The 24,463-nt window shown below is 48.4% G+C and overlaps 10 protein-coding genes across 10 annotated transcripts; 6 read left to right on the forward strand and 4 right to left on the reverse strand.

Moving 5' to 3' along the window:
* Positions 1–814: 814 nt before the first annotated feature.
* MGYG_03473 (hypothetical protein) lies at positions 815–1,633 on the forward strand (the record flags this gene model as incomplete). The annotated part of the gene is made up of 2 exons (XM_003173253.1): positions 815–1,473; positions 1,504–1,633. 2 exons carry the CDS (start codon positions 815–817, stop codon positions 1,631–1,633), a joined length of 789 nt encoding a protein of 262 aa, XP_003173301.1.
* A 552-nt stretch (positions 1,634–2,185) lies between these two features.
* MGYG_03474 (endomembrane protein EMP70) lies at positions 2,186–4,305 on the forward strand (the record flags this gene model as incomplete). Its single annotated transcript, XM_003173254.1, has 4 exons — positions 2,186–3,275; positions 3,335–3,672; positions 3,730–4,165; positions 4,238–4,305. 4 exons carry the CDS (start codon positions 2,186–2,188, stop codon positions 4,303–4,305), a joined length of 1,932 nt encoding a protein of 643 aa, XP_003173302.1.
* Positions 4,306–4,839: 534 nt separating this feature from the next.
* Positions 4,840–5,595, reverse strand: MGYG_03475 (neuronal calcium sensor 1; the record flags this gene model as incomplete). Its single annotated transcript, XM_003173255.1, has 4 exons — positions 4,840–5,019; positions 5,073–5,368; positions 5,442–5,527; positions 5,573–5,595. 4 exons carry the CDS (start codon positions 5,593–5,595, stop codon positions 4,840–4,842), a joined length of 585 nt encoding a protein of 194 aa, XP_003173303.1.
* A 797-nt stretch (positions 5,596–6,392) lies between these two features.
* MGYG_03476 (hypothetical protein) lies at positions 6,393–7,364 on the forward strand (the record flags this gene model as incomplete). Its single annotated transcript, XM_003173256.1, has 1 exon — positions 6,393–7,364. The coding sequence occupies one exon, from the start codon at positions 6,393–6,395 to the stop codon at positions 7,362–7,364; it is 972 nt and encodes a 323-aa protein (XP_003173304.1).
* A 392-nt stretch (positions 7,365–7,756) lies between these two features.
* Positions 7,757–9,718, forward strand: MGYG_03477 (polyamine transporter 4; the record flags this gene model as incomplete). The annotated part of the gene is made up of 5 exons (XM_003173257.1): positions 7,757–8,859; positions 8,917–9,041; positions 9,098–9,210; positions 9,290–9,419; positions 9,489–9,718. The coding sequence occupies 5 exons, from the start codon at positions 7,757–7,759 to the stop codon at positions 9,716–9,718; spliced, it is 1,701 nt and encodes a 566-aa protein (XP_003173305.1).
* Positions 9,719–10,195: 477 nt separating this feature from the next.
* Positions 10,196–10,599, reverse strand: MGYG_03478 (hypothetical protein; the record flags this gene model as incomplete). The annotated part of the gene is made up of 3 exons (XM_003173258.1): positions 10,196–10,279; positions 10,344–10,421; positions 10,510–10,599. The coding sequence occupies 3 exons, from the start codon at positions 10,597–10,599 to the stop codon at positions 10,196–10,198; spliced, it is 252 nt and encodes an 83-aa protein (XP_003173306.1).
* Positions 10,600–11,730: 1,131 nt separating this feature from the next.
* MGYG_03479 (TBC1 domain family member 1) lies at positions 11,731–14,765 on the reverse strand (the record flags this gene model as incomplete). The annotated part of the gene is made up of 4 exons (XM_003173259.1): positions 11,731–13,093; positions 13,157–13,513; positions 13,577–14,172; positions 14,286–14,765. 4 exons carry the CDS (start codon positions 14,763–14,765, stop codon positions 11,731–11,733), a joined length of 2,796 nt encoding a protein of 931 aa, XP_003173307.1.
* A 1,174-nt stretch (positions 14,766–15,939) lies between these two features.
* On the forward strand, positions 15,940–17,758 carry MGYG_03480 (acyl-CoA dehydrogenase fadE12; the record flags this gene model as incomplete). Its single annotated transcript, XM_003173260.1, has 9 exons — positions 15,940–16,017; positions 16,103–16,260; positions 16,352–16,409; positions 16,488–16,573; positions 16,633–16,726; positions 16,781–17,038; positions 17,132–17,455; positions 17,531–17,626; positions 17,702–17,758. The coding sequence occupies 9 exons, from the start codon at positions 15,940–15,942 to the stop codon at positions 17,756–17,758; spliced, it is 1,209 nt and encodes a 402-aa protein (XP_003173308.1).
* Positions 17,759–18,796: 1,038 nt separating this feature from the next.
* Positions 18,797–20,450, forward strand: MGYG_03481 (cwl1; the record flags this gene model as incomplete). Its single annotated transcript, XM_003173261.1, has 6 exons — positions 18,797–18,829; positions 19,092–19,179; positions 19,256–19,287; positions 19,381–19,498; positions 19,577–19,773; positions 19,839–20,450. 6 exons carry the CDS (start codon positions 18,797–18,799, stop codon positions 20,448–20,450), a joined length of 1,080 nt encoding a protein of 359 aa, XP_003173309.1.
* A 917-nt stretch (positions 20,451–21,367) lies between these two features.
* Positions 21,368–23,147, reverse strand: MGYG_03482 (hypothetical protein; the record flags this gene model as incomplete). The annotated part of the gene is made up of 4 exons (XM_003173262.1): positions 21,368–22,437; positions 22,488–22,572; positions 22,637–22,752; positions 22,808–23,147. 4 exons carry the CDS (start codon positions 23,145–23,147, stop codon positions 21,368–21,370), a joined length of 1,611 nt encoding a protein of 536 aa, XP_003173310.1.
* Between the last annotated feature and the right edge of the window lie 1,316 nt (positions 23,148–24,463).

Raw genomic sequence — 24,463 nt, forward strand, 5'->3', positions numbered from 1 at the left:
CAAACGGTTAACCGGGAGGAAATGGATATTTTGATGATCGATCTGCAGCAGTCAAGGACAGAAACCAGTTAAATATTTACAGCAAAAGAAAGCCCTTCTCACGGTGATACCTAGAGATCGAACTCATCACACGACGGCAGAGCTATTCGCCTGTTGTGATACAGCCCATTCCAGGCAGGGCAGCCGGCTTTGATGTAACCACCTACGGAGTACTCGTTACTTGTTGGTTAGCTAGTTAGTTATATCACACAGGCGCCCACTGCATAAAAACGTCTTTAACGCTATGCATCATGGCCGATCACATCCCCGTTAATTACCTGGCTGGCAGGTAACTATACGGAGTAGGCCTCCGTAGAGTTGATACCCCATGGATGGATGCTCAGTTCCAAGCGGCGGCTTGGTTTCTATACTAGCTAGGTAGTTTCTCAAGAGACTAGCCGGGCTGGAATTCTGGACCGTTGTTAATCTGACTATATGGATGACCATGATTCTTGCCTTGAACGGCTTGCAGGCGATAGTGCTAGCCACAGGCCCCGTTGGTCTTCAATGCAATACTTGAGATGAACGATGGACAGATTGGAGGCTTGCCTGGAGATTAGATTCCGCACAGAGATAAAAGGAGGAACGCTCGCCGCTGGCAAGTATGTTTATGTGCTGATAGTTCTCTAGGACCATTGCCTTGACACATACCTGCGATAGAACCGATAATTGTGACCTGGTCGCTTTCCAAAAATATATATATATATATATACATATATAATATACTTCCTACCTTCATCGCCAGCCTAGACGACCGCCCTTTTTTACCAATACAATGAAGATTCTCACCTCATCTGTCCTCATACTGTTGAGCGCTACCACAATCCTCGCCCGACGGTGTGGCTGGGTGAACAGAGAAGGAGACGGTGCATCTGAGGGTCACAATCTAGGGGGCTGCATCAAGGGCACCGTCTGCATCAACCATAAATGCGTTATGCTTGCGAGAATCGGGGAGGCTTGCTCGGTTGACCAGCCCTGTAAAATGGAGTATAAGTGCGGCGAGAACGGCGTTTGCATCGAGGGAAAAGCAAGCGTGGGCGCTTCATGCAATTCGAATGATCAGTGCGAAAGCGACATCTGTATCCGACAAGTGTGCCGCGATGACTGGGCTTGCGGCGACGACACCGACTGCGCAGAAGGGGGGGTCTGCCGCTTCACTCTCGCGACTCCCAACTTCAGCGACCTCGGGAAGACGGTGCGAGTGTGCGCAAAACCAGACCAGTCCAGGTTTGGACAGTTCTGCGACTCGAACAAGGACTGCGGCGTGCTTGAGGACACAACAGAAGATCCCCTTTCTGCATCCTTAAAGGCCTTGCTGTCTCCGCCCCAGCAGGTGTCTCCCCGGTTCGTTGGGCCCAGATCGCAAGACCGTAGGCGACAGCTCATTGGTACCTCCAAAGTCCTCAGGGATAAGCTCGAATGTCGCGCCAAAACGTGCTTGCTATCTAGTACGACCATGCATAGCGACAAGGCCTTCGATGGATGGCCATGCCGTGATGGGAATGACTGCCGCTCCGGGAACTGCGTAGCGAACACATTCAAGCAGGGCAATCTCACGATCAAGATGTGCGAGCCGAACAAGCCGAAGAACTGAAGAAACGGGATGGTTAATCTCCCCTTTTTAACCCCCTTTTGATCCGGCGGTCTAGGAATTGAACCCCTAATTATCTAATAATTAGTGATTATTTTTAACAGTAGTAATAATAATAATATAAAATTTCAAAATCAAGAAGAAGATGAAGAGGGAGAAGATGTGGAAAAAAGGAGACTGTTCATATAACCAACATATGTACGGAGTCTACATTATTGTTGAAAGTTGTAGATATCAAGTTTGCTGCCGATTTTAATAAACGGAGCTTGTCGGTAGCTTGGATGACTAAGCTGGTTCTTCCTTTTTCCCCGAAACACCAAGTCAAAGTCGACAAGAAGACAGCAAGACATCAAATACCAACACCGCAGGAGGAAGAGAGAGCGAACGAGAGAGTGTGTGTGTGCGAGAACTGACAAATATATAACACTTAGTTACGGAGCACGCCCTTCCAACTGAGAGAAGAGCTTCGCCGCCGTTTCTCGCCCCCTGGCTCGCATGCGGCCTGGGCCAAAGCCTATACATCAGCTTACGACCTAACACCACCAACCTACCACGATGCGGCCTCCAAGCAAGTCGCAAGTGTTGCTCTCGCTGCTTGCCCCGAGCGTCTCTTCGGCCTTCTATCTACCTGGTGTAGCTCCCACCTCCTACGACGTCGGTCAGAAAGTCCCTCTTCATGTCAATCATCTTACGCCAACGGTGGCCCAGGATGCCCAAGTCCACTCTGTCTTCTCCTACGACTACTACCACCCGGCATTCCACTTCTGCCAGCCAAAGGACGGGCCGCAGGATGTTCGGGAGTCCCTCGGTAGCATTATTTTCGGCGACCGTATCCTCACCTCGCCGTTCGAGCTACACATGGCCAAGAACGAGTCCTGCAAGCTGCTCTGTCCAGAGGTCAAGTTCGACGGACTCAGCAGCCAATTCGTGAACCACAGGATATGGCAGGGCTATAACATCAACTGGCTCATCGACGGCCTCCCCGCAGCTCAGATAAACACCGACGATCAGACAAACGAGCAGTTCTACAGCCCGGGCTTTCTCCTGGGAGATATCAACAGCGATGGACAATCCTTCCTTCACAACCACTACGATATCGACATCGAATACCACCGTGTTGCTGGGCTCGGGACCAAGGAGAAGTACCGTGTTGTCGGGGTCCTCGTCACCCCCTCCTCCCGGAAGACGAAGGTGTCTAGAGACAAGGCTGACTGCTCCAGCAAGGACATTGTACTTCTGGACGGTACCGCGGAGACTTCCGTTGCTTGGACGTATAGTGTTACGTGGCGCGAGTCCTCTACCGCCTGGGCAACGAGATGGGATAAATATCTACATGTCTACGACCCCAGTGTTCATTGGTACTGGCTTATCTATTCCGCCGTATTCGTCATCTTGCTTGTTACCCTAGTGAGCAGCATCCTACTTCGGGCCTTACGGAAGGATATTGCACGGTACAATCGCCTGAGCATGATCAACATGGATGACTTCAACGACAACGGTGACTCGGTCGAAGATGGGATACAGGAGGACTCTGGCTGGAAGCTAGTCCATGGGGATGTGTTCCGCACCCCAAACCACCCACTTTTGCTCAGTTTGCTGGTAGGAAATGGTGCTCAGCTCTTCGTCATGACCGGTATCACTGTTGGTAAGTTTCAATGCTTCCCCAGGCACGTTTTACTTCGGCGGTCTAATTTAATTTGCTAGTATTTGCACTTTTTGGCCTCCTTTCACCCTCGAATAGAGGTTTCTTGGGGACGGTTATTCTAATACTATATACTCTACTTGGCTTCGTTGGCGGCTATGTCGCTGCAAGAACCTACAAGTCATTTGGAGGTGAATCCTGGAAACGGCTAATCATCCTCACCCCTGTACTCGTCCCAGCCATCGCATTCTCTACCTTCTTCTTGCTCAATCTTTTTGTTTGGGCTAAAGGATCAAGCGGTGCTGTTCCGTTTACCACCATGATTCTCACTGTTATCATCTGGTTTGTTATCAGTGTGCCACTTAGTGTTGCTGGCAGCTGGATCGGACTTAAGCTACCCGTAAGCTCGCCGTATCCTGACTCAAATACTTGTGTTTTGATACTAACATTTTTATAGGGCTTTGAAGGACCTACCAGGACCAACCAGATCCCTCGCCAGATCCCCCCATCAGTCTGGTCTCTCCGTCCTCTACCATCAACACTGGTAACTGGCATGCTTCCATTCGCCACTATTTTTGTGGAACTATACTTCATCATGACTTCCCTTTGGACAAACAAAATCTATTACATGTTTGGATTCCTCTTCCTATGCTACGGACTTATGATTATGACTTCTGCGACCACCACCGTTCTCCTAGTCTATTTCTTGCTCTGTGCAGAAGACTACCGCTGGCACTGGAGGGCATTTATCGGCGCTGGCATGACCGGTGGATACGTCTTCCTTAACGCGCTTATCTTCTGGGCAACCCGTGTCAGCTTCGGCGGTGTGACTGGCGCTGTTCTGTATCTCGGCTATTCTGCGCTTTTGGCTTTCCTAGTCTTTGTATTAACTGGTAAGCCCTACCTTGGAATCAGATACCTTATATTTGCAGACTGCACGCTAATACTCTCTAAAACAAATTCAGGTACCATTGGCTTGTTTGCCAGCTGGGCCTTTGTCCATAGAATTTATGGCTCCATCAAGGTCGACTAACTCATTCATCTTTAACCCCCTTTTCCTTCGTCAACGTTGTGATTCTTGTCCCTATTCTTATTCCCTGGGATTATTCCCGTTCACTTTTCCATCCTAGACTGGATTTTAAGTCTCTGTATTACTATCCCCCCGTTCGCCCGCTTAATGACTGAAACCGGCAGGTTGGCTTTAGATCTACGATAGCTATTTTTGACGAAATTAAAATTTTGAATACACCTCCTTTTTTCCACGCCTGCATCTCCGTTTCTGATATCTCAGAGATTGACCAAACAGCGTAGTTACACAGACAAGAGGAGTTATAGCACAACAGGACAAGCGGGAAAGGATATAAGGTAATAAGTATCAAGCATACACAAGCATGGAATCATCGAACGGCATCAGCGAGATGTGGACCGTCTAGTAAAGTAAATAAGCGGAAACAAAATATTGACAGCATGACATAGGATAGTTGGTTGACTGTGACGATAACGCAGTGGGAAAATAGAGCAATAATGATAATAATAGAATAAACAGCCGCCATGGCATAGACACACCCTATACCAAGCCATCGTACAAGGACAGAGCACTGACTATAGTCTCGTCTCGCTTACTTCCTTCCTTGAACTCGCTGATATCCAAACTGCCATTCTCATCTTTGTCCATCATCCGGAATATTTTCTGTACTCGTTTTTCAGGAGTGTCTTCGTCCTCGGGGAGCTTGACCATGGACCCAACCTAAGAAATGGTCAGTATACACACTACCAAGTCAAACTAGTCAGGTAACATACCATTTTATAGATAGCCTCAACGATAGCAAGCATCTCTTCGTAGCTGATCTTGCCATCTCCGTCGATATCGTATAACTGGAACGCCCAGTCGAGCTTATCCTCCATCTTACCCCTTGAAGTGACGGAGAGTGCACAGATAAACTCCTTAAAATCGATCATACCGCTTCCATCTGCGTCAAACACACGGAAAACATAATTGGCGAATGATGACGGGTCACCAAAGGGGAAGAACTGCCGGTATATCTTCTGGAATTCTTCTTTGGTGAGGGTGCCAGATGGGCAATCTTTCAGGAAGCCTACCAAGTTGTCCGTTCAGCAGGAATGTCTCAACTATGGAAAGGTTTAATTTATGTACTCCAGCAGACCAACCTTTATACCACTGCTGCAGTTCCTTCTTGTCGAAATGTGTTGATCTCTGAAGTTCTTCGAGCTGGCTCGGCGATAGTTTAGACTGTCTGCAGGGATAAAAGAGACACTGTCAGCAGGCAACTTTCACGGACATATGGAAAATAGAGGTGTTCATGGGCTTAATCAAGGGCCCGAATATCATATAGCTCTTCACGTTGAGTAGATACATGTGTATCCTGCCCAGCTGCCTAGGGCCAGCAGGAGAGACTTGGTATTTACGATCGACCTCTCCCCGCAGAATGTCGAACGCGGGGAGGTGATCGATTGTGAGGGCGCTTGAAGGGGTCCAGGAGACGGCTCACGATTTACCCATGCTGTCCTAGCTCCTTGCGCAGGGCTTACTAGCCGATATAACTTGTATTATTATGGTGAGAAAGCGTGCGCTCGACGCCGGGTGAAGGGTAGGGTGGTCCGCGGGGCTGTAACTAGATACTGGCTGAGGGAGGTCGGAGCGATGCGAGGAGGGTTAAATGAAATAGAGGCGTGGATAAGGTGAAGGGTCAGAAAGGCGTGTAGGTAGCTGTATCTGTTGAATAGTTGTATAAGGCAGAGGCTTGAAGAGTTTTATGTTGTTATCCTGTAGGAGATTGAAGGACCCTTGAGATGGAGCGAGATGAGGCTCGGCGGGAGAAAGATAACAAAATTTCCGTACGATTGCCTGAACCCACAGCGTTGGCAGCATATGCACTACAGAGATCACTCAAGCTGGATGAATGACATAGTCAGATTCTCTCTCTTTATATATCTTTATACTCACTTATATTGTTCTTCTCCTGTCTTTATTGCCTTCTCTACTCCTTGTTTGCTTCGTCGATATAAAGTAGTAGTTAATTACGTAAGCACATGTTGAATGACATCTTTCGAACAAGCGCAGAAGAAGAACAGCGACACGATGAGACGCTGTGAGATACCATGAATGCAGAGATACTGGCGCCTCTCACCTCCCTGGAGGCCCGGCTTAATGCCCTGCTGACGTCCATCACGTCGACTCCCACAGCTTCGGGGGCGCCAGCGGCAACAGTCTCTCTTCTTGAAGCTGACGACGCGCTTAGCAACGCGCTGCAGACACTGAGAACACACCAGGCGAACTACTCTAAGATCCTTCGACTACGTGCTGAAGCCCTCAGCCTTGAGGAGCGAGTGCGGGAGACAGTTCGGCAGGTTGGGGAGCTTGGAGACGAGATATCTGCGGCTGCAGGAGAGGATGATGACTCGGATGAAGACAGTGACGATGGGGCAGGAAGCGATGTTGAAATGGGCGAAAAGGACAAGGATAAGATACGGAAGGGTGAGGTAGACTACCGATTGCTGCTTGGATTTGCCAGACGGATAAGCAAGTACAACAACGAGGCCGCTGCCGATGCCTCCAGCACAACGATGTTGTCAAAGGAGCCGCCAAATGCTGACACGGCAGCAGAGGCGAACGGCGAGATAGCAAAGAAGGATGGGATGGCTGTGGGCCATGGGCAGACGACGGGCGTTGGTATCGCTGCTTTACCTCAGGACACCGTCTCCTGGCTGGATGAGACCGCCAACTGGACTCGACTCATGTCTGCGCTCCCGTACCCCAGCGAGGACCGTATCCGTATGGGTCTTATGGCCCATCTCCACGCAACTGCCGCTGCAGAGGGGAAGGATATTGGAAAAGAAGTCGAGCACATCCTGCAAGCTGCAATGCAGAAAGATATGACAAATGAAGAAACTCAATCGGCAGGGCAAGGATATCAACCACAACCTGATGCGGGTGTTGGCCACCCTGCAGAGACGGGTACTGCATCTCTAAACCACCAAGCTGGGAATAGTGCCAGCCATACAGCAGAACCAGCGAAAGTGAAGCCGAAGCTCGACCTTGATCTTTATGACCCAGACGACGACGACATGTAATATACAGTTTCAGCAGTGCTTATACCAAGTCTCCCATTGCGGCAGCATGTTTACCTTCCTCGGCCACTCGTATTTCTTCGAGAGTAGGCGCATTCTGATACCCTCCCTCTGGGCCTTCTCTTTCTAGGTCTTGCTCTTTCCATCACTCAATAGGCATCTACCACGGAGAAGGCGCAACCGATTTTTGTTGTTTACACTGATGTCATGGCACTTCCCTCTTCTCCAATTTTTCCTTATTCTCCCTTTTTCCTTCCCTCTTCAGCCTCGTCTTGTCATCTGCTCCAGACATGTATCTGATGCTGCGCACCATATCGGTTTTCCATCCCCAGGGACAACCGGTGTTTAACATACATATATATTCTTTCAGGGTTATAGCTGTATTGGTTATCATCATGACTGGCCAAAGATATACTGCCGTTAGGATCGACATCAGCAGAAACCGCCGTTCAGATAGCTCAGCTGATGAAGATACAGCCAGCCTGCCCACAGCCCATGAAAAGGCATTACCTGTTGAGACAGTTTCTTCCGGAAGCACTGCTGTCACCAATGTCCCACCAACTGATGGGTCTAGTGGGGATGGTGAGAAATTGTCGACGCTTAAGGCCAGTCGAATCGAGATACAAGAGTCAGAAAACTACCAGCAGCTCCCGTTTTCATACCCCTGGTGGAAGAAATGGACTATCCTCGTTATCATCTTTTTTGTGCAGGTCTCCATGAATTTTAACACGAGCATCTATGCCAACGCTATTGCGCCCATGGCTAGCCACTTTTCAATCACCGAAGCCACCGCCAGACTGGGCCAGATGTCCTTCCTGATTGCATATGCGTTCGGCAGTGAACTTTGGGCACCGTGGAGTGAAGAGCTTGGTCGATGGCCTGTCATGCAGCTCAGTTTGCTTTTGGTCAACATATGGCAAGTTCTCTGCGCCCTCGCTCCCAAGTTCTCTTACATCGTCGCCGGCCGCACCCTCGGAGGCCTATCTTCGGCTGGAGGTTCTGTCACTATGGGAATGATAGCAGATATGTGGGAACCGGATCAGCAGCAGTATGCAGTTGCCTTTATCGTTTTGTCTTCCGTTGCGGGCTCCGTCGTCGGTCCTATTGCTGGAGGATTTATGGAAGTTCGCCTTCACTGGCGATGGAATTTCTGGATCCAACTAATTCTTGGAGCCGTGGTCCAGCTTGCTCACTTTCTCCTTGTACCAGAAACACGCTCAACTATTGTGCTAAATAATTTGGCAAAAAAGCAACGGAAGTCAGGTATCGCGAATGTTTATGGTCCTCTCGAGCTTCGTGGATCCAGCCTCACACTTAAGGAAGTTGTAACAATCTGGGTCCGCCCCTTCAGTATGTTTGTCCGCGAACCGATTGTTCTATTTCTTTCTCTCCTCAGCGGATTTAGTGATGCCCTCATTTTCACTTTTCTTGAGTCATTCCGCCCGGTGTATAGCCGTTGGGGTTTTGGTACCATTCAGATCGGTCTTGCCTTTATTCCGTATGTTTTTGCCCCTGTAACATGCCTTTGATAAACTGCTGACCTCCTGTCATATAGAATCATGATTGGCTACTTCCTTGCCTACTTTTCATTTTTCCCAGTGATTATGAAAGATAAAAGAGCCATGTCTAGAAATCCTGATGGTCTCGACCCTGAGTCGCGGCTCTGGTGGCTTCTGTTCAGTCAGTAACCCTTCCCTATCCAATTTTTTATGACATAGGCTAACCCATCTTTAAAGCCGCTCCTTTGGAAACGATTGGCCTCTTTGGATTTGCCTGGACAAGCATGGGGCCTCCTGCAGTGCATTGGTTCGCACCGATGTTTTTTTCAATGCTAATTGCGATTGCAAATGTTAGTATCCTGAACGTCCTGCATGACAAATTATACTGTACCAGTCCAGGGGTAAATGGCTAATATGGTGTGTCCTTAGTACTGCATTTATATGGCAACCATCGACTACATGGTCGCAAGTTACGGCCCATACTCTGCTTCAGCAACTGGTGGCAATGCTTTAGCAAGAGATTTCTTGGCTGGCATTGCGGCTCTATACTCCACGCCCAGTAGGTAGTCCCTGATCTTTTCAAGCATTGGCGCACCGCATATGATTTAACCGTCTGTCCTGCTACCAGTGTATCAAAACATTAAACATAAGTACCGGCTCGAGATACCCTCAACCATTCTGGGGTGCATATCCTTTCTTGTCACCGTACCCATCTATATTTTCTACTGGAAAGGCCCTGAAATTCGTGCAAGATCCAAGTTTGCACAGGGTGTGGCTCGCAACAGGAACGAACTTAAGCATCGCCGTGCTATCCATGAAAGGAGCTCAGTAGATGCTGGGAAATCAACTTATGTCTAGCCACCGTTTGATATTATGAAACAACAAAAGTGAACTAGGGTTTCTTAGGCTCGCTCGACATTTCCTTCATCAGTACAATGGTTGACTGCCTTGGGCCCAGTGACGATATGCATGAGCATACTCGAACAGTGGTTATCGTCATTTTATATGCTTTGTTTCACTGTCCCTGTTTTTATTACTGTGTATAATATCCGGCGCCTGTTTCTGTTTTTAATGCACCGTCTCTACTCCGTACGTTTACTTATATGGATTAAACAGTCACCTGAGCCGAGGACATGATGTTTGTAGCCCTGATAAATTCTTTTGTTTGAGTCATAACCTTCCAGAGCCTTTGTTTGGCCAAAAATTGAGCTACGCCTAAAAAATGTTATTGAACGAAAGAATACAGCAATGTTTTCGTGTAGTGATTACTCCTTCACATGTAACTATCACCGCGAAAACAACTTTTAAGAACAAAGAATGCTCCCGATTCCAACATTACTGGTGACGTCCTCCGGAAATACTCTGCCCGAACTTTACCCAGTCTTCACAAAGCCCAGGGGCCCCCTCGGCACCTCCGTTCTACCAGGAAATGATGTCAGATATGAAGTTCTAGTTGAAAAGGCCAGAAGTTTTGGATACTTACATGGCAAAAGCAATTTCTGCCAAACCGGGTACAATTCTCCTGGTGTGTACAAGGAGTGTTCATGGGGCATACTGCTTGCTATATCACAGAAGAATCTCAATGTTAGTTTCGAATTATGTATATGGAATATATTGACTGCCAATCTGGCAATGGGGGGAATAAGCACCTGAGCAACGACGGTGCTAGGAGTCTGGCTCGTGGGCAAAGCAGTAGTCACGCTCACAAGGCCCAGAGCGAGGATCAAGAAAGACTTCATCTCGAACTACTAATTTCAGTCTTTCGTGTTGGATTGGTTGGAGCAGTCCAGCTAGGGCACAAAGTAGATTGTTAACAGTTGATTGAGTGGTGATTGAAGTTGATTTTGAGGCATGGCCACAGCGCATATATATATACATTGAGGTTGCTATTCATATCCTTTAACCCCCTAGCCATTCTGTTATTGGATAACTGAGTCCGCAATGGCATCAGTCCTAGTATCTTCCACTCTCCCCTAGAGCCGTTCTCTACCCTTGTCTGCAACCAGATTCATTCACACATCACATGGTGGCAAGCCCCTGAGCGGTAGTTCCACGGTCTAAAAAAAGCACCAACCAGTTAACTAGTTAGCCAACTAGTTAACCCACTAGTTGATGAAAGAGTACATAGCGCTAGTTGATGCAGTACTACCTGTCATTGACGCCCGTTTGACGTTTAGTATGTGTAAACAAGCCTACCGAATTCTATGGGCTTGCCTCTGCGGCTTTGTTTCAGGAGCTGTGCCTTAAGCGCCGTGCTTACAAGGATGCCAAAACAGGACATACTCTGTACCCAATAACCAATGAATTCCCATTGCCAGTTCGCGCTGGAACTATTTTTAATACACCACACAAAAGGTAAAGGTTATATATAGATAACAAAAAAGGGCAGATAGATACATAGGCTGGACCATTACTGTTTGGGGTAAATGCATAATTAAGAGATTGGCCAAGATCAAAAGAATAAAGCAATGCCAGGAGAAAGAATGAAAAAACGAAGGCATGATTGAATGGGGTATTTATACAGGCTGACACCAAAAGTAGTGTGTGGTATATTGTGTGATCGCTATGCTGGCAAGGATGCAGTGGTTTCCCCCGAAGAGGGTAACTAGATGTTAAAGAAAGTAAACAGCTCAAAATAGTCCTCCAATGGCAGTATGCCATGTAAAATTAAAAGAACAGTTTGAAACTCCGTCAAGTAGATAAATATTAGCTTCAAGACCAATTTTTTTCCTTATTAGTATGTCAAAATATGAAGCTTTTGTTTGAACTTTTGTTTGAACGCAAGAAATTCGCATCCTGGAAACAAAAGAGCCAAAAGCGAAGAAGCCAGGCTGCGAGCCTCGCGTCTTTTCCTTGTATAGTGATATGCTTCACTTGGAGTCGGGTATGACAGCGTTAGTGGTAGATGCCGTGCGCCTAGTCCATCCGCTAAAGAAGCCGACTGAAGGGGATGAGTTTTGCGACTTGGGCGCGGCGGTTGCATCCGGGGTTGCTTTAGATGCAGTGACCAGGATGCTGGGGCTGGAGTCGCCGGGAGTGGAGGCAGGTGATGTTGCACCGGTAGAGCGACTCATGAGTCGCTTAAGGGTGTCCAATTTGACCTTCATCTCTTCTAGCTCCTGTCGTGCGATCGCCTCAGAGGTCTTCGCGTTGACAAGCTCTAGGAGTAGGCCTTCATCATCACCAACAAGGGACTTGGGGGCTCCCAGGCTGCTCGTCCGTTTCGAGAACGTTGACGTTTTGGGAGAGCTGGCTTTCCCAAGCTTGAATTCTCGCAGGCCATTGGCAGACTTGTCGTCCTCCGACCCAATTGATTCGGGGCGATCGGTTTGCAGTTTCGATAGGGGTGGCTTTTTCGTTCGAAGCTCTTGTATTGTACGTTCAAGCCGCTGCTTTTCTTTATGTGCGTCCTGAACTCTACTTCGAGCTTCCTTAAGCTGTTCTTTTAGTTGGGCATTCTGCTGCTCGTGCTCATCAATGGTTCGGCCCATTCCCAGACACCTAGTAGATTCGAGTTCGTATTTGCTCTTCCACATTTCAACATCGTCGAGTAGCTGCTGTTTGGTTTGCAGCATCGACAAGCGCCGTGGCTCTGTCGAAGCGAATCTTTCTTCTGCCTTGAGGATAAGTTCAGCATCAGGCTGCTCAGCTGGGTTCTCTTTGATACGAGAAAGTAGCTGAGCAGCAACCAGCTGATCCTCTTCGCGTTCTTCCCGTTCTTGCTGCAATTGCTTAGCTAGGGCAGCCTGCTCTCGCTGCATGTCTGAAAGGGCGAGAAGAAGATCTTCTATCTGCGAGTGCAGATCCTTGTCGCTGGTTTGCAAGCGATGAGCCTTTGGCTTCGGCGTCGCATTGTCGATGTTTGAACCTGATGAGGTGGATGCCTCGGTCGGCGCCGTGCTGGCTTCTGAGGCCGATGACTCCAAAGAGTTAAGGGTTGAAGCCATGCTCTGTTTCGACGGGGTTCGAGTAACACCCATGGAAGGACTCGATCCTGGGGTGGGAATGCTGGGGTTTTGAGCAACGGATTTTACAGAGCTGTGGGAGCTTGAGCCTGCCCAGAGTCTACCTAGGAATCGGGAAGCGATGGCTTGAAGCTGAGGCAGTGACACACTTTGTGCATTGCCTTGTGTTTCCTGGTACTTCAATTCTAGAGCGTGCAAGCTTTCGTGAGTGACCAGGGAGGTGAGTGACACAAAGTCCGTAACAAGGTCATCAGCATTGCAGGCATACCTAGAGTGAATACAGCTTCAGCAAAGCGCGCAGGTACCACTAGCATCAAGGGGGAGTACTTACGGATCCCATAAGCTTCTCGATAACAACAGCTGCATGGCGTCTTCGAATTCGGTGCACGCCATGATCCTGTGCTGGTTCCGCTGCATAAGGGACAATGCAACACGCATTAAGGTCTCGCAGGCTCCTTCGAGCAAAAGAACGTCGTAAATCCGCAAAAGCATGGGAAGAGGACAGGTGACAGCAAAGAACGACAAGAACCATTGTGATACATACACTGGTTCTATTTTGAGTGTATCAAGATGAGCAAATAGCTCTGGTGCATGATGCGAGAGTAACGATTGGAATTGATAGATACGGAGATGGAGCCCTGATAAAGTAGGCAGGAAACACGATCGCAAGTCATAATGGTCCATCAGTCTGTGTCGGATACGTGTCAGTAAGTAGAGATCAATCAAAGAGAGGTAGTAAGGGGAGACGGACCTGACAAGGACGCTGAAGGCCTCGGCTTCGCTCATATGCATTAATAAGGGTCCAACGACGAAGCCTAGGCCCTGGCAATACCCAATCTTGCTGTCATAGAGACTAAAGCACTTGAGTACCCTTCCTAGCATCTGCTGGCCTTCCCCAAGCGGATCTCGAAACATCTCTACGTTGGGGAAGCTTCTTCCGATATCCTTGCCGATAAGGCCTTCGTAGGGACTTGTCTCGCCGCACAGCTTCTCGTACTCATCATGGAGGTGAGAATCTCGAGCTCCGGCAATGCTCGGCCACACAACACCTCGAAGCGGAGGCGGGACACCCCCTCGGATCTTATGAGACGTGAGAGTAGGGAGCCGCTGAGCGGTACGAGGATAGTCGGCCACAAGCGCAGCCCAGAACTCGAGTTCGGTCATTTGGGGAGCGGGCAGTTGGGAGTACCGGAGCGAAGATCGAGAGTCATTGACGAGATCTTTAAGTTGTTGGATAGATGGGGGCCTCGAGCTGCGGAAGGATGTCTTTTTCGCTGAAGCAGACTTTGGATCGGTTGCTAGAGCGTTGTTTTCCTGCTCTAGTCGTGCTAGGAGCAATGTCGTTGACTGTTCAATTTCCTGGTCAGAAAGATAGCCATTACATCTTAAACGCTCTTCGACACAGCCTTCGGGGGTTTCTTCGTCTTCTATTATTCATTCAAGAAGACCAAAAGACTCACCACATCGTCTCCAGATGCCTTTGACTGGTTGACTTCTGTTTCCTCTAGCCCAGCCCAGTCAACGCTTCGACTGTCATCCATGTCCGATTTATTGTTTCCACCAACACTTTCAGCCTTTCTTGAAGATGCAATTGACGGAGCCCTTGAGGGTGCCTCGTCGGCTTGTGATTCTGAAGCTGGCTCGAGCTCTTTGGCAGCCTCTTCTCGGTCATCTTGTGTTTCATCTGGACTTTCCAGCCCAAGACCGACAGTGTCGGCGGTGTCTGGACAGTATACGGCATCCGGCAATATAGGTCCATCTCCTGATATCCCAGATCCCCTCTGTATGTCTGAAAGCGGCACGGTCACCATCGAATCGGTTGGTAAAGGGTTGCGTTCCTCGTCGTTCTGGGGGACTGGCGGGGGGTCAGGGGAAGCTGGTCCCTGCGAAACCTCCATCTCGACCGGCCCTTGGGCCATTTCTGGCTTATCATCTGCCATTTTCTATCCTTTTTCAGCCCCTTTTATAGACTCCCGCCGGTTGTGAGAGAATGAGCGTCCAACGGTCGAGCTAGGGGCGGATGATCTATACAGGAAACCGTTGCGTTAAACGGGTAGCTGTGCTGCCATGAGGGCTACCTTCCGCGTAGCTTGTGGAACGAGAGTATGCCAGCCGTAGCCAGCGGCAGCTTCAGCTCGACGACAAGTGTGCAAATGAGCGTTGGGAGCGAGTGTGAAACAAGATATCAAGTCATCTCATCGTCTGTCCGTCCGTCTTGTCTTCTTCGTCGATGCTTTTTTTTATGTCGATAAGGGGGCATGCTGACTAAGACGCCACAGTCACGTGGTTCTCAGGGGGCGAGACACGCCGCAGTTGAAGAAGACGAAGCAGGAGAAGCGATGCACAAAAGATGTTTATAGATGGGCAGAGTAGACGGACAGACGGAGAAGACGCAGTAGAAAGAGGAGGGGGAGCCCTGGGCTGACATAGAAGTGGTGGTTTTCGTGTGAGAAATACGGGTGAGAGGCCATGGCAACGAGACGGCTTCAAGGGGCCCCCTGCTTCTGATAGATAGATAACTAGCCTGTTAACTAGTTAGAGAGAGATGAGCAGGGCGAGCATCACACGGGAGCCCTTCAAAGCGGCCTAGCGAAGCCGTGGTCGTACTCTGGCATGGCTTCGTAGGCTTCCCTAAATAAGCGCCGAGACGCTCGTCAACCGGCTGATAATCCGATAACCAGTTAAATGGTTAACTTGTTCGCCGTATCCTTGATAGCCTCGGGCCAATTTCGAGGCAAAGCTGGCTCATCCGACTAGCTTCTGCCGTCGAAAGTGCTGATCTGCATGGCTCTTTAGTTATAGCCAGTTATATAACTATATAGCCAGATCAACCGTCGTGCGAGTGATATTGTGCATTTGCAGCCGGCTAATTATCCCGAAGCTAACAGTCAAATTGCCGAAGTGCCGCTCGTACACAAGCCAGCGAAGAAAAAGGAAGAGATATCTATCCCAGCTGATGACTAGTTCGTCCGCTTTGATAGCACAGTGGCAGACATGACAGTGGGTTGGCGGGCGCTATCTTGGGCCAGCAGACGATGGCTGAGCTATCGGGCGAGGATACAGACATGGTCAAGCCAGAGACGCCCGTTCTCCGTCTCACAGCCCAGCCAGATCATGGACCTCAGCTGTTTTTCTCCTGAGCAGCTGATGGTGCGCGAGTCGATCAACAAGATCTGTTCTGCTTTCCCAGATGTAACTATGGATCCGTTCCTTAACACTCCGTACATTACATACACAACTTGCCGGCAAGTTGGTTAATGAGATTGGTGATTGACAGGAATACTGGGCCGAACATGATCGGACGGAGGAGTACCCGCACGAGCTCCATGCGGCCCTGTCAAAAGACGGCTGGATAGGCATTGCCTTGCCGGAGGATCTGGGTGGTGCTGGCCTGGGCATATCGGAGGCCACCATGATGCTGCAGACGATTTCCCAGTAAGGATACAACCTAGCCACTCTACAGAGTTAATCGTCAAAGTATTTTCTGTGTCAAGGGAGAAAAATGTGTTGATAGATATGTTTGCAGGAGCGGAGCAGGGCTTGCTGGTGCTCAGTCGATCCATGCAAATGTTTATGCTACACAGGTGTGTTGAAGGTTGCCATTAAAAGAGTAGTTATTTGGAACCGCATTTCTGATACCTAGAGCTGGTTGATAACTATAGCCGGTTGCAAAGTTCGCCTCCGAAGAGCAGCGGAAGAGGATGCTACCTCGACTGATTGCCGGAGAATGGAGGGCCTGCTTTGGAGTGTATGTTCGTTCGGTTGGCCACAGTTGAGTATTGAGTATGCTTGCTAACCAAGGTGTAGAACCGAGCCGAACACAGGTCTGGAGACACTGAAGCTTCGGACGGTTGCTGTGAAAGATGGGGACTCGTACCGGGTCTCCGGCCAGAAGATGCAAGTCCCTGAAAGCAAGTCTCCTTGTTCGAGTAAGAAGTAGCAGCTAACCGGCAAGTATAGTTGGATCTCATCGGCGCAGGTTGCCCAGAAGATGATTCTTCTGGCTCGAACAACGCCGATTGAAGAAGTAAAGAAACCGTCAGAGGGCCTCTCACTTTTCTTCATCGACTTCGACAAGTCGGCCGCCGGCCTAGACCTACGGAAGATTAAGAAGATGGGCGGCCGAAGCGTGGATGCCAACGAAGTCTTCTTCGATGACTACAGAATACCAGCAGACAGTTTGATTGGTGAAGAGGGCGAAGGGTTCAAGATCGTAGGTGTTTCCATCCGTCTCTCCCTCACAGTACTGCACGGTACGGCACCGCGATTAAAGGCAGGCCACTGCTCGAATTGACACCCCCCTTAGGTCCTTCATGGGATGAACGCAGAGAGATGCTTGCTTGCCGGCGAAGCACTCGGCCTGGGATACGTTGCCCTGGAGAAGGCAGCCAAATATGCCCAAGAGCGAGTCGTCTTTGGCCGTCCCATCGGCCAGAACCAGGGCATTGCTCATCCTCTCGCTGCGGCATACATGAATCTTGAGGCCGCAAAACTGGCAACGTACCATGCCACCAGGCTCTACGATGAGAGCAGAAACGGTGCATCCATCACACAGCAGTCTGTCGGCGTAGCCTGCAACTCAGCCAAGTATCTCGCCGCCGAAGCCGCCTTTGCTGCCTGCGAGAGAGCAGTAAGTTATCTCCTAGCGTGCAGAAAGGCAGCGGACCAGGACACAGCCGACTGATCCAATACTATGCATAAACAGGTCCTCACTCTTGGAGGAATGGGATACGCCCAGGAGTATCATGTCGAACGGTATCTGCGAGAGTGTTTCGTCCCCCGAATCGCACCTGTCAGCCGTGTAAGTCTCTTCCTTCCCTGTCTCTTCTGTCGATTTAGATGTATGAAGCTGAGTGGTTATCCCATCCTTGAGCAGGAGATGATCATGAATTTCATCAGCGAAAAGGCCCTTGGGCTCCCTCGAAGCTATTAGAGTAGAAGTCCCTTCCGAATAGTACTTGGTGATTAGTCCTTGTAGTTAGCTATAGCTTCGTCTCAGGGTAGTTAGATGAATCGATGTAGCTTCTGATAACTACCTAAGCTCTAGTTACAAGCATGATCTCACATCCAGGGGGCTAACTAAGCTCTCAAGGGGGGTTAACCAGTTGGTTAAACAGAACAGATAACCAACTGCATCGACGTAATATATATCCACGGCAGCCGTAGCCATTCCACCCTCGCCACGGCCTCAACTGTCCTGTTTGATGCCCAACTGCCTTGCCCAGTGACGTTATTTCAGATCTAACCGGGTTCTCGCCTGAGAATCCCTGCTTTGCGACTCGGCTTGCTGGGATCTAGAGAGTTTCTCCCGCCGCTGATGTACATGGACGAGCAGTCCAGATCAACTTGGCTGCACGCGAGCAGCCGGTCAGGCAGCAACAGAAGCAGCTGAAGACGAAGCTGGAGAAACCATCGGTCTAACAGTTATAATAACAGCAGCTAAACTATCAACCCTGAAGCTGTAAGAAAGTGCATGCGTTAGAGATAAGTAGGAAAAGGGCAACGATAGTAACCATTACATCACATGTTCCGAAACATCGACCTTGGATGCTTTTTATTTTTTTCTATTTTTCCTTTTTCTTTTCCTGTTTCTTCCACTGCTTCAGCTTCTACCAACTTAGCTACACGCAAGCGAAAAACCACAGCAGACACAGAGACAACCACAGACCGAGACAGCGAGCGACCGGAACACCCGCTTCGTGCATCGAGAACTGCTGTCGACCTCTGGCTGCCGAAGCTGCTTTTTGCTAGACTCCCGGCTGGTGTTTTCACAGCTTGAAGAACAGGTCGCAGGCCTCCGATCTATACAAAAATGGCCACCACCAACGGGGCTCACCACCCACAGTCAAACGGTAACCAGAACACCCCTCCTCGCTCTACTATCTCACCCTATTTTCTGTGCAGCGATCGATGGGATATCTCAGTCTATACGTCTCAGCGGATTGCTTGAAAGGGCCTCCTCTTGGGCGTCATGTCATGGTCGAGCTGTGGCGATACGAGTAAGGTAAGGCTCCTTCCCAGAGCTTCTCCCACCAGACAGACATCCTGGGCTTCACTGACTCCGGAGCTTTCTCTGCTGTCTAGTTTACTGCTCCTCGCCCTCAATCTCTATTTATGGATAAAAGGACACCAAGTTCTCATACGTGGACGCTAGGATTCCATTGGTTTTGATCTGTGATGGAGCTATGTCTGACATTTGGTACGCCTAACCCCCTTTACTACTCAAAGGCAAACCTCTATGCTAATATTGATATGATCATCACTAGATATCGAATATAGGGACGACCAAGCATACCACCAATGGCACCCATTCCTCTCCCCCTTCTCTTCCTCAGACATCCCAGCCTCTGACCCGTACGTTCCAGCTCCGAACTATACTCCTTACCCCTTTATACAGCCATAGAAACTAAACAGCCTTTTCCATCGGCAGATTATCACTCGAAATTATACAGCCTCTTGAGCGTGAGCAATCTCCCTTCCCCGATCGACCATAAAAGAAACGAACACAAATTGCCGATAGCTTCAGTTATTGATAGCTAAGAATAATATATATAGTGGGAACGGCCAAGTGCTACCGCTAGCTCCTTTGTTACCGTTGTTCTCTTCATAGTTGCCAGCAGATACCTGCCCCTACTCCGATGGACATTGAAGTTCCTTTATCTCGCCCTGGGAGGTACGCTTATATTCTTCTAGACGTTACATGAACGCAGTACATCTGACAGTATACTAATCATGGCCCTGTCTACGATAGTGACTGCTTCGGCTGAAATTGGTGGCCGTTTTATCTTCTCCCGTGGGCTAACTAGCTCCACGCGTCCTCGAAAGTACTATACCATTCCCAAAGATACTATGGACAGCTTCTTGGAGGACCTTGATAACCTGGTCGAATTCTTCATCATCGAATTCCAGCGGATTCTCTTTGTCGAGAACTTAACCTACACTGTTTCTGTACGTATCTGCACTAGAACAACCTACACGAAGTTGATTCAGCGGCTATACTAACCTCCTAATAGGCGTTTATTACAGCCTTGGTTTCATACTGGCTGGTAATGTTCCTACCCCTGTGGGGATTGGCCTTGATTGCTACCTGCGCTGCCTACTTGGCTCCGCTGGTTTATATCACCAACAAGGAATTCATCGACAACCAGCTTGGAAATGCACAGGAAATTGTTGCCACCCAGGCTTCCCATGTGAAAGAGATGGCTGAAACTCAAACCGCACAAGCCACCCACATCGTCAAACAGTATGTTGGAGACTATCGAGCTAAGGCCAACGGTTACATTGGATCCACCAATGGTGCTGTTGCAGCTCTCACGGCACCTAAGTCCGAATCCGAGGCCAGCCCCAAGGCCACCCAGGTACCTACTCAGGAATCTACCCAGGAATCAAACCACGAACAGCCCCAGGCACCAACCCGCGAGACTGTCGAGGAGACTGTCGAAGAAAATTTCCGCCAATCGACCCCTGAACCTGCCCTGGAATCGCTCCCGGATATCCCAAAGACAGAGGCCCTCCCTGATTTGCAACAAGTCACCCATGCAGATTTCCCTGAGGCCCCTACCGGTGAGCCTTCTGGTGAAGTCAAGGAGGCTGACACAGTACCCGAATTGGCCCAGACCTCCTAAACCGACATCTTTCTACCCGTTATGTTTCTCAACAGGCTGTGCCTTGGCGAAACAGTGTCTGTCATGACACATTTACCCCTTCATACTAGCCGCATCAGCCAGGCTCCTATAAAAGTCCCTCCCTTACTTTCTATTCTCTTCACCACCCTCTACTACTTGCATTTGCACCAACAGGTTACTCTTACTACCTATTGGGCCGATTTCCAAACATTAACATTGAGCAGCCAGCTCTATCCTTTACCCACATTAATTTTCTTATTGTCAAACAATTATCCACTTCTACTTCCGTTTCCCTACGTGTTTAAGTATTTTGTTTTCTATCCATTCCATTCATTTTCCACAAGTTGTCAAAACTGAACCTTTTTCTTTTATCCTGCATTTTTGTTTTTCTTGCTTTTCCCTTTATTACTATTCTACTTTACTTTCTTGTACCAACCTGTCTTTTAAATCTCTCTTTACCCAAATTATTAATGAGTCAGTGTAGTTAGTCAAAAGCATATGGGTGAATGAACCATAAACCCCGTAACCCCCTGGATAGTGACCTTCTGACACTCGAATGAATTACCCCTATAACTAAGTTAGGTAAATTCATCAATGATTATCCCAGAATTGTTACTTGATGCATGGTTGCCCAGTTTTATATGGATAATCAATGCGTAATCAAAGTTGGACAGTTATTATTAAAAAAAAACGTAAAATATTAATAAGGTAAATTAACAATCTAATGGAAGACAACCCCTTTTTCCATCCTTTCGTTTAGCCAAATTTTTATGCATCTGAGGAAACAGCTGGTCCCCTCTGAAGACAAATAGAAACAAAATTAAATATGAAATTAGGAAACAAACAGAAGAAATTGGACAAAGTCGAGAAGCAAGCTCACCACCCATTGTAAACCCAGGGTAACGCCTTTTCCTGTTCTATGCTGATGCACGTCTTTTCTTCCTAGCTGAATCCTCATCTTTTGATGCAGCGCTGTTGCCCACCGCCTCCTGCATATGCAATTTCATCAACATATACGCTGCTCTGGCATCGTTTGTCAATGGGAGAGGTGACTGTCTCCCTTCGAGTTTTGTCTCGACTTCTACCTCACCCTTTTCACTTTCTTTTCCCTTTTCCAGTTCAATACCTGATACCACTAATTGTTTTGGGGTAGGGAGTCCAGTGTTATTCCCGACGTTGGAATGAGTGCACTCAGGAGATGCTTGGGGGGTCAAGCATACAGGAGTGTTGCTGTCAGGCATCAGTGCATCTTCTTGGTCCGCTTCACCCTCGGCCTCAGAGTCGAAGCTGCGATCCACCTTGGACCATTGGGTAGGTCCATTGTTTCCGGCCTCGTCTTCAGACGTCGACGCGCCCGTGCTCTCGTCGTCATCGCCGTCATCTTCAACATCGTTAAAGGCTCGGCATGTTCCATTAGTGCGAGCCAAAGTTTTATTATTGTTCATCCGAGAAAGTGACTCAATGATATCCTTTGGAGATGGCAGAATTGTCTCATTTCTGTTATTCAAGGGACATCCGAAAGGCTGGGAGGTACGTGGTGTATTAGCTGGCGTCCACCCGGAATTTGGTAGCAACGATGGTGAGTACGCTTGGTGGTCATAATAGGAGGAGCCCCTATGCGAACTTTGATCCCTGTTATCAAAAATAGCGGCTTTTTCGTCATCGAGAGAACTGTCCTGAGATTTACATCGCAAACTTTTGACGCTGAAATGTTCTGGCCTAGATTTCAAGGGTAAATAGGACATGTTCGAACTAGAAAGGCGATTGTGAGATGTCTTCTGGAGCTCAAGATTGCGGTGATGGTGTGCTGTAATGGTTGCAGCTCGAATAACAGCAGGATCAATGATCATACGTCCGAACATCTCATCAGTCGGCTTAATACACTCTGAGAGAAAGTCAACTCCAAATAAAGGGGTTAAAGCATATCGTATCTTCCAGCAAAACGTAGCAGCAACGGCTTTAGCTGCCTCAAATGGCATCCAATACCCTATAATCATCAGTAAATCAGCGTATTTATTAGGACCAAGGACTGCTTACCTTGGGCTGCCAGTGCTCCACCAGTTATGCTGTGGCAGATTTCCCTAAGGCCAGGGTTGGCATTCAACATTTTCGCAGGGGCAGTCTAAGGAACAAATTTTGGCTCAATAATTTGCAAGAATTGGAGGGTAGGTCGATAAAAATCATACCTTTGAATAATTATTGCATCGAAATAGCGAAGTTGTCCTAACCAAGCCAATGTTGTAATCCCACATTACAGTGTATACTTTATCGTCACCGGGGATTTTGAATTCGTATTGAAACACTGGTTACTCTGTTAGCTTCTAGGACTTTTAACACATATATACTGGAGGCCTTACCTTCAAAACTTTCCCTTCCAGTTTTCTCAAGGAAGGACTTTTTCTCACTGTTGTATGGAATATGTCTAGGGAAATCCGTAATGTGGCCCATTGGGTGAATCTCAAAAAGCTTGTGCGCCTCGGCCAACTTTTCATCCTGCCATTCGCAAGGGGGGTACTTGAGGGAGCCTCTTATTCTACCCCTCGTGAATACAGCAGCATCTTTTGAGACCTTTTGCTTCTTTGCGGGGGGAGAAGACTGGCACCCCCTTCCGCCCCCAGACGAGTCGGGAACTAGAACTTTTTGGTTCTTGTTTGTAGAGTCCTGCTCCGGGTTGAGCAGAGAGGCGATGGATGCCATCTCAAATGAGAAACTTTCCCAACGTCGGTCTTCCTGATCTTGGCCCCCTATGAAATGGGTCGTTGTCTGAGATCAATATCAATCCAACCGTGGAATTGTACAAGGCGGAGGAGTTAAGAAAGTGTCACAGCAGATGGCGCAGTTTCGACAAAAATATAGTTGCCAAACAAGGAAAAGGTAGAGTAACAGGATATCGTATCCTAAGATCTAGCTTCAGCAATCGGGAACAGCTGATAATGGGAGAGAAAGGCTTGAGACAGGCTTGAAAGATAAAGAAAAAGCGCGAAGGGTGAAAAAGAGGCCAGTGCGATAATGGTAGTAAAAGGAGGCATAGGCCAGATGCAGGACATTGCATCTAGCGGGAAAATGGCATTGCGGTTATTGACAGGTAGAATAGAAGTATAATAATAATCCCAGTTGAGGAGGCGCCCAATGATACCAGTTGAAAGATATCTTTTTAAAAATGATATCGGTTTCTCCGCAGGTCTCTAAGCCAGTGGTCTTGTAAGAAAGAGCAAGCCGTTCTGGGCGAGCGAAGTACAGTACGCCAGGTACTGTTTGTTTGTATCGTGAAAAGAACCACCGATACTTGATACATATCATCGAGGCAACCTACCACAGTTGGGCAAGCGGTGAAGAGAAAGGGTGAAATAGGAAGCTGTGGAGTTTGGCTGGTGCAGGTCTCACTAAGGAAGATGCAAAATATTGTTTGGCTGTGGTCAATGCTATGAAAGCATCAATGACCATTTTGCAAGATGGGATTCATTCTATCACCCAGACGGCTATGATAGATACATCCTTAGGATTATTTTTGCAGATACCCCCGTTCCGATCCCGATACAGGGAGTCTGCGACATGGTTCCGATGGGGTGTTCCCTCTCCCCTTTGCTTTATCGGAAAGAGGAGCGTCTATGCGCAGTGATGTGCCTAGCAATAGCCTTCAAACAAAAAAAAAAAGGGCTGCGTAGAGTGTGAAATGCAAGGGTATATTCTGCTCGGGATATGGAAAACATTCCAACACTCTAAGAGGTGGCGGATGGGTGTGCTTCATCGAGGAGAGGAGCGTTTCAGTCAACAGATGCAGATACCCGAAGACGGCTGGGTGGGCAACACAGGTTCCTTGGGCATTTGGAAATAGGGCGTTTTTTTCGCAGGCGCCTCATCTAACGTTCTTACATTTGGGTACTGACTGTCAGTTTCTTTTGTCGCTAGTTTATTTACCCCTAGAGGCTTTTCGTCCCGAAGAAACAGGTTTCCCCTATCCCTGGGCACTATAGTGCCATTCACGTATGACAAAATGGTAACAGAGCTATCTT

Source organism: Nannizzia gypsea, genomic scaffold, assembly GCF_000150975.2.
Source record: "Nannizzia gypsea CBS 118893 supercont1.3 genomic scaffold, whole genome shotgun sequence".
Taxonomy (NCBI): Eukaryota; Fungi; Ascomycota; class Eurotiomycetes; order Onygenales; family Arthrodermataceae; genus Nannizzia; species Nannizzia gypsea.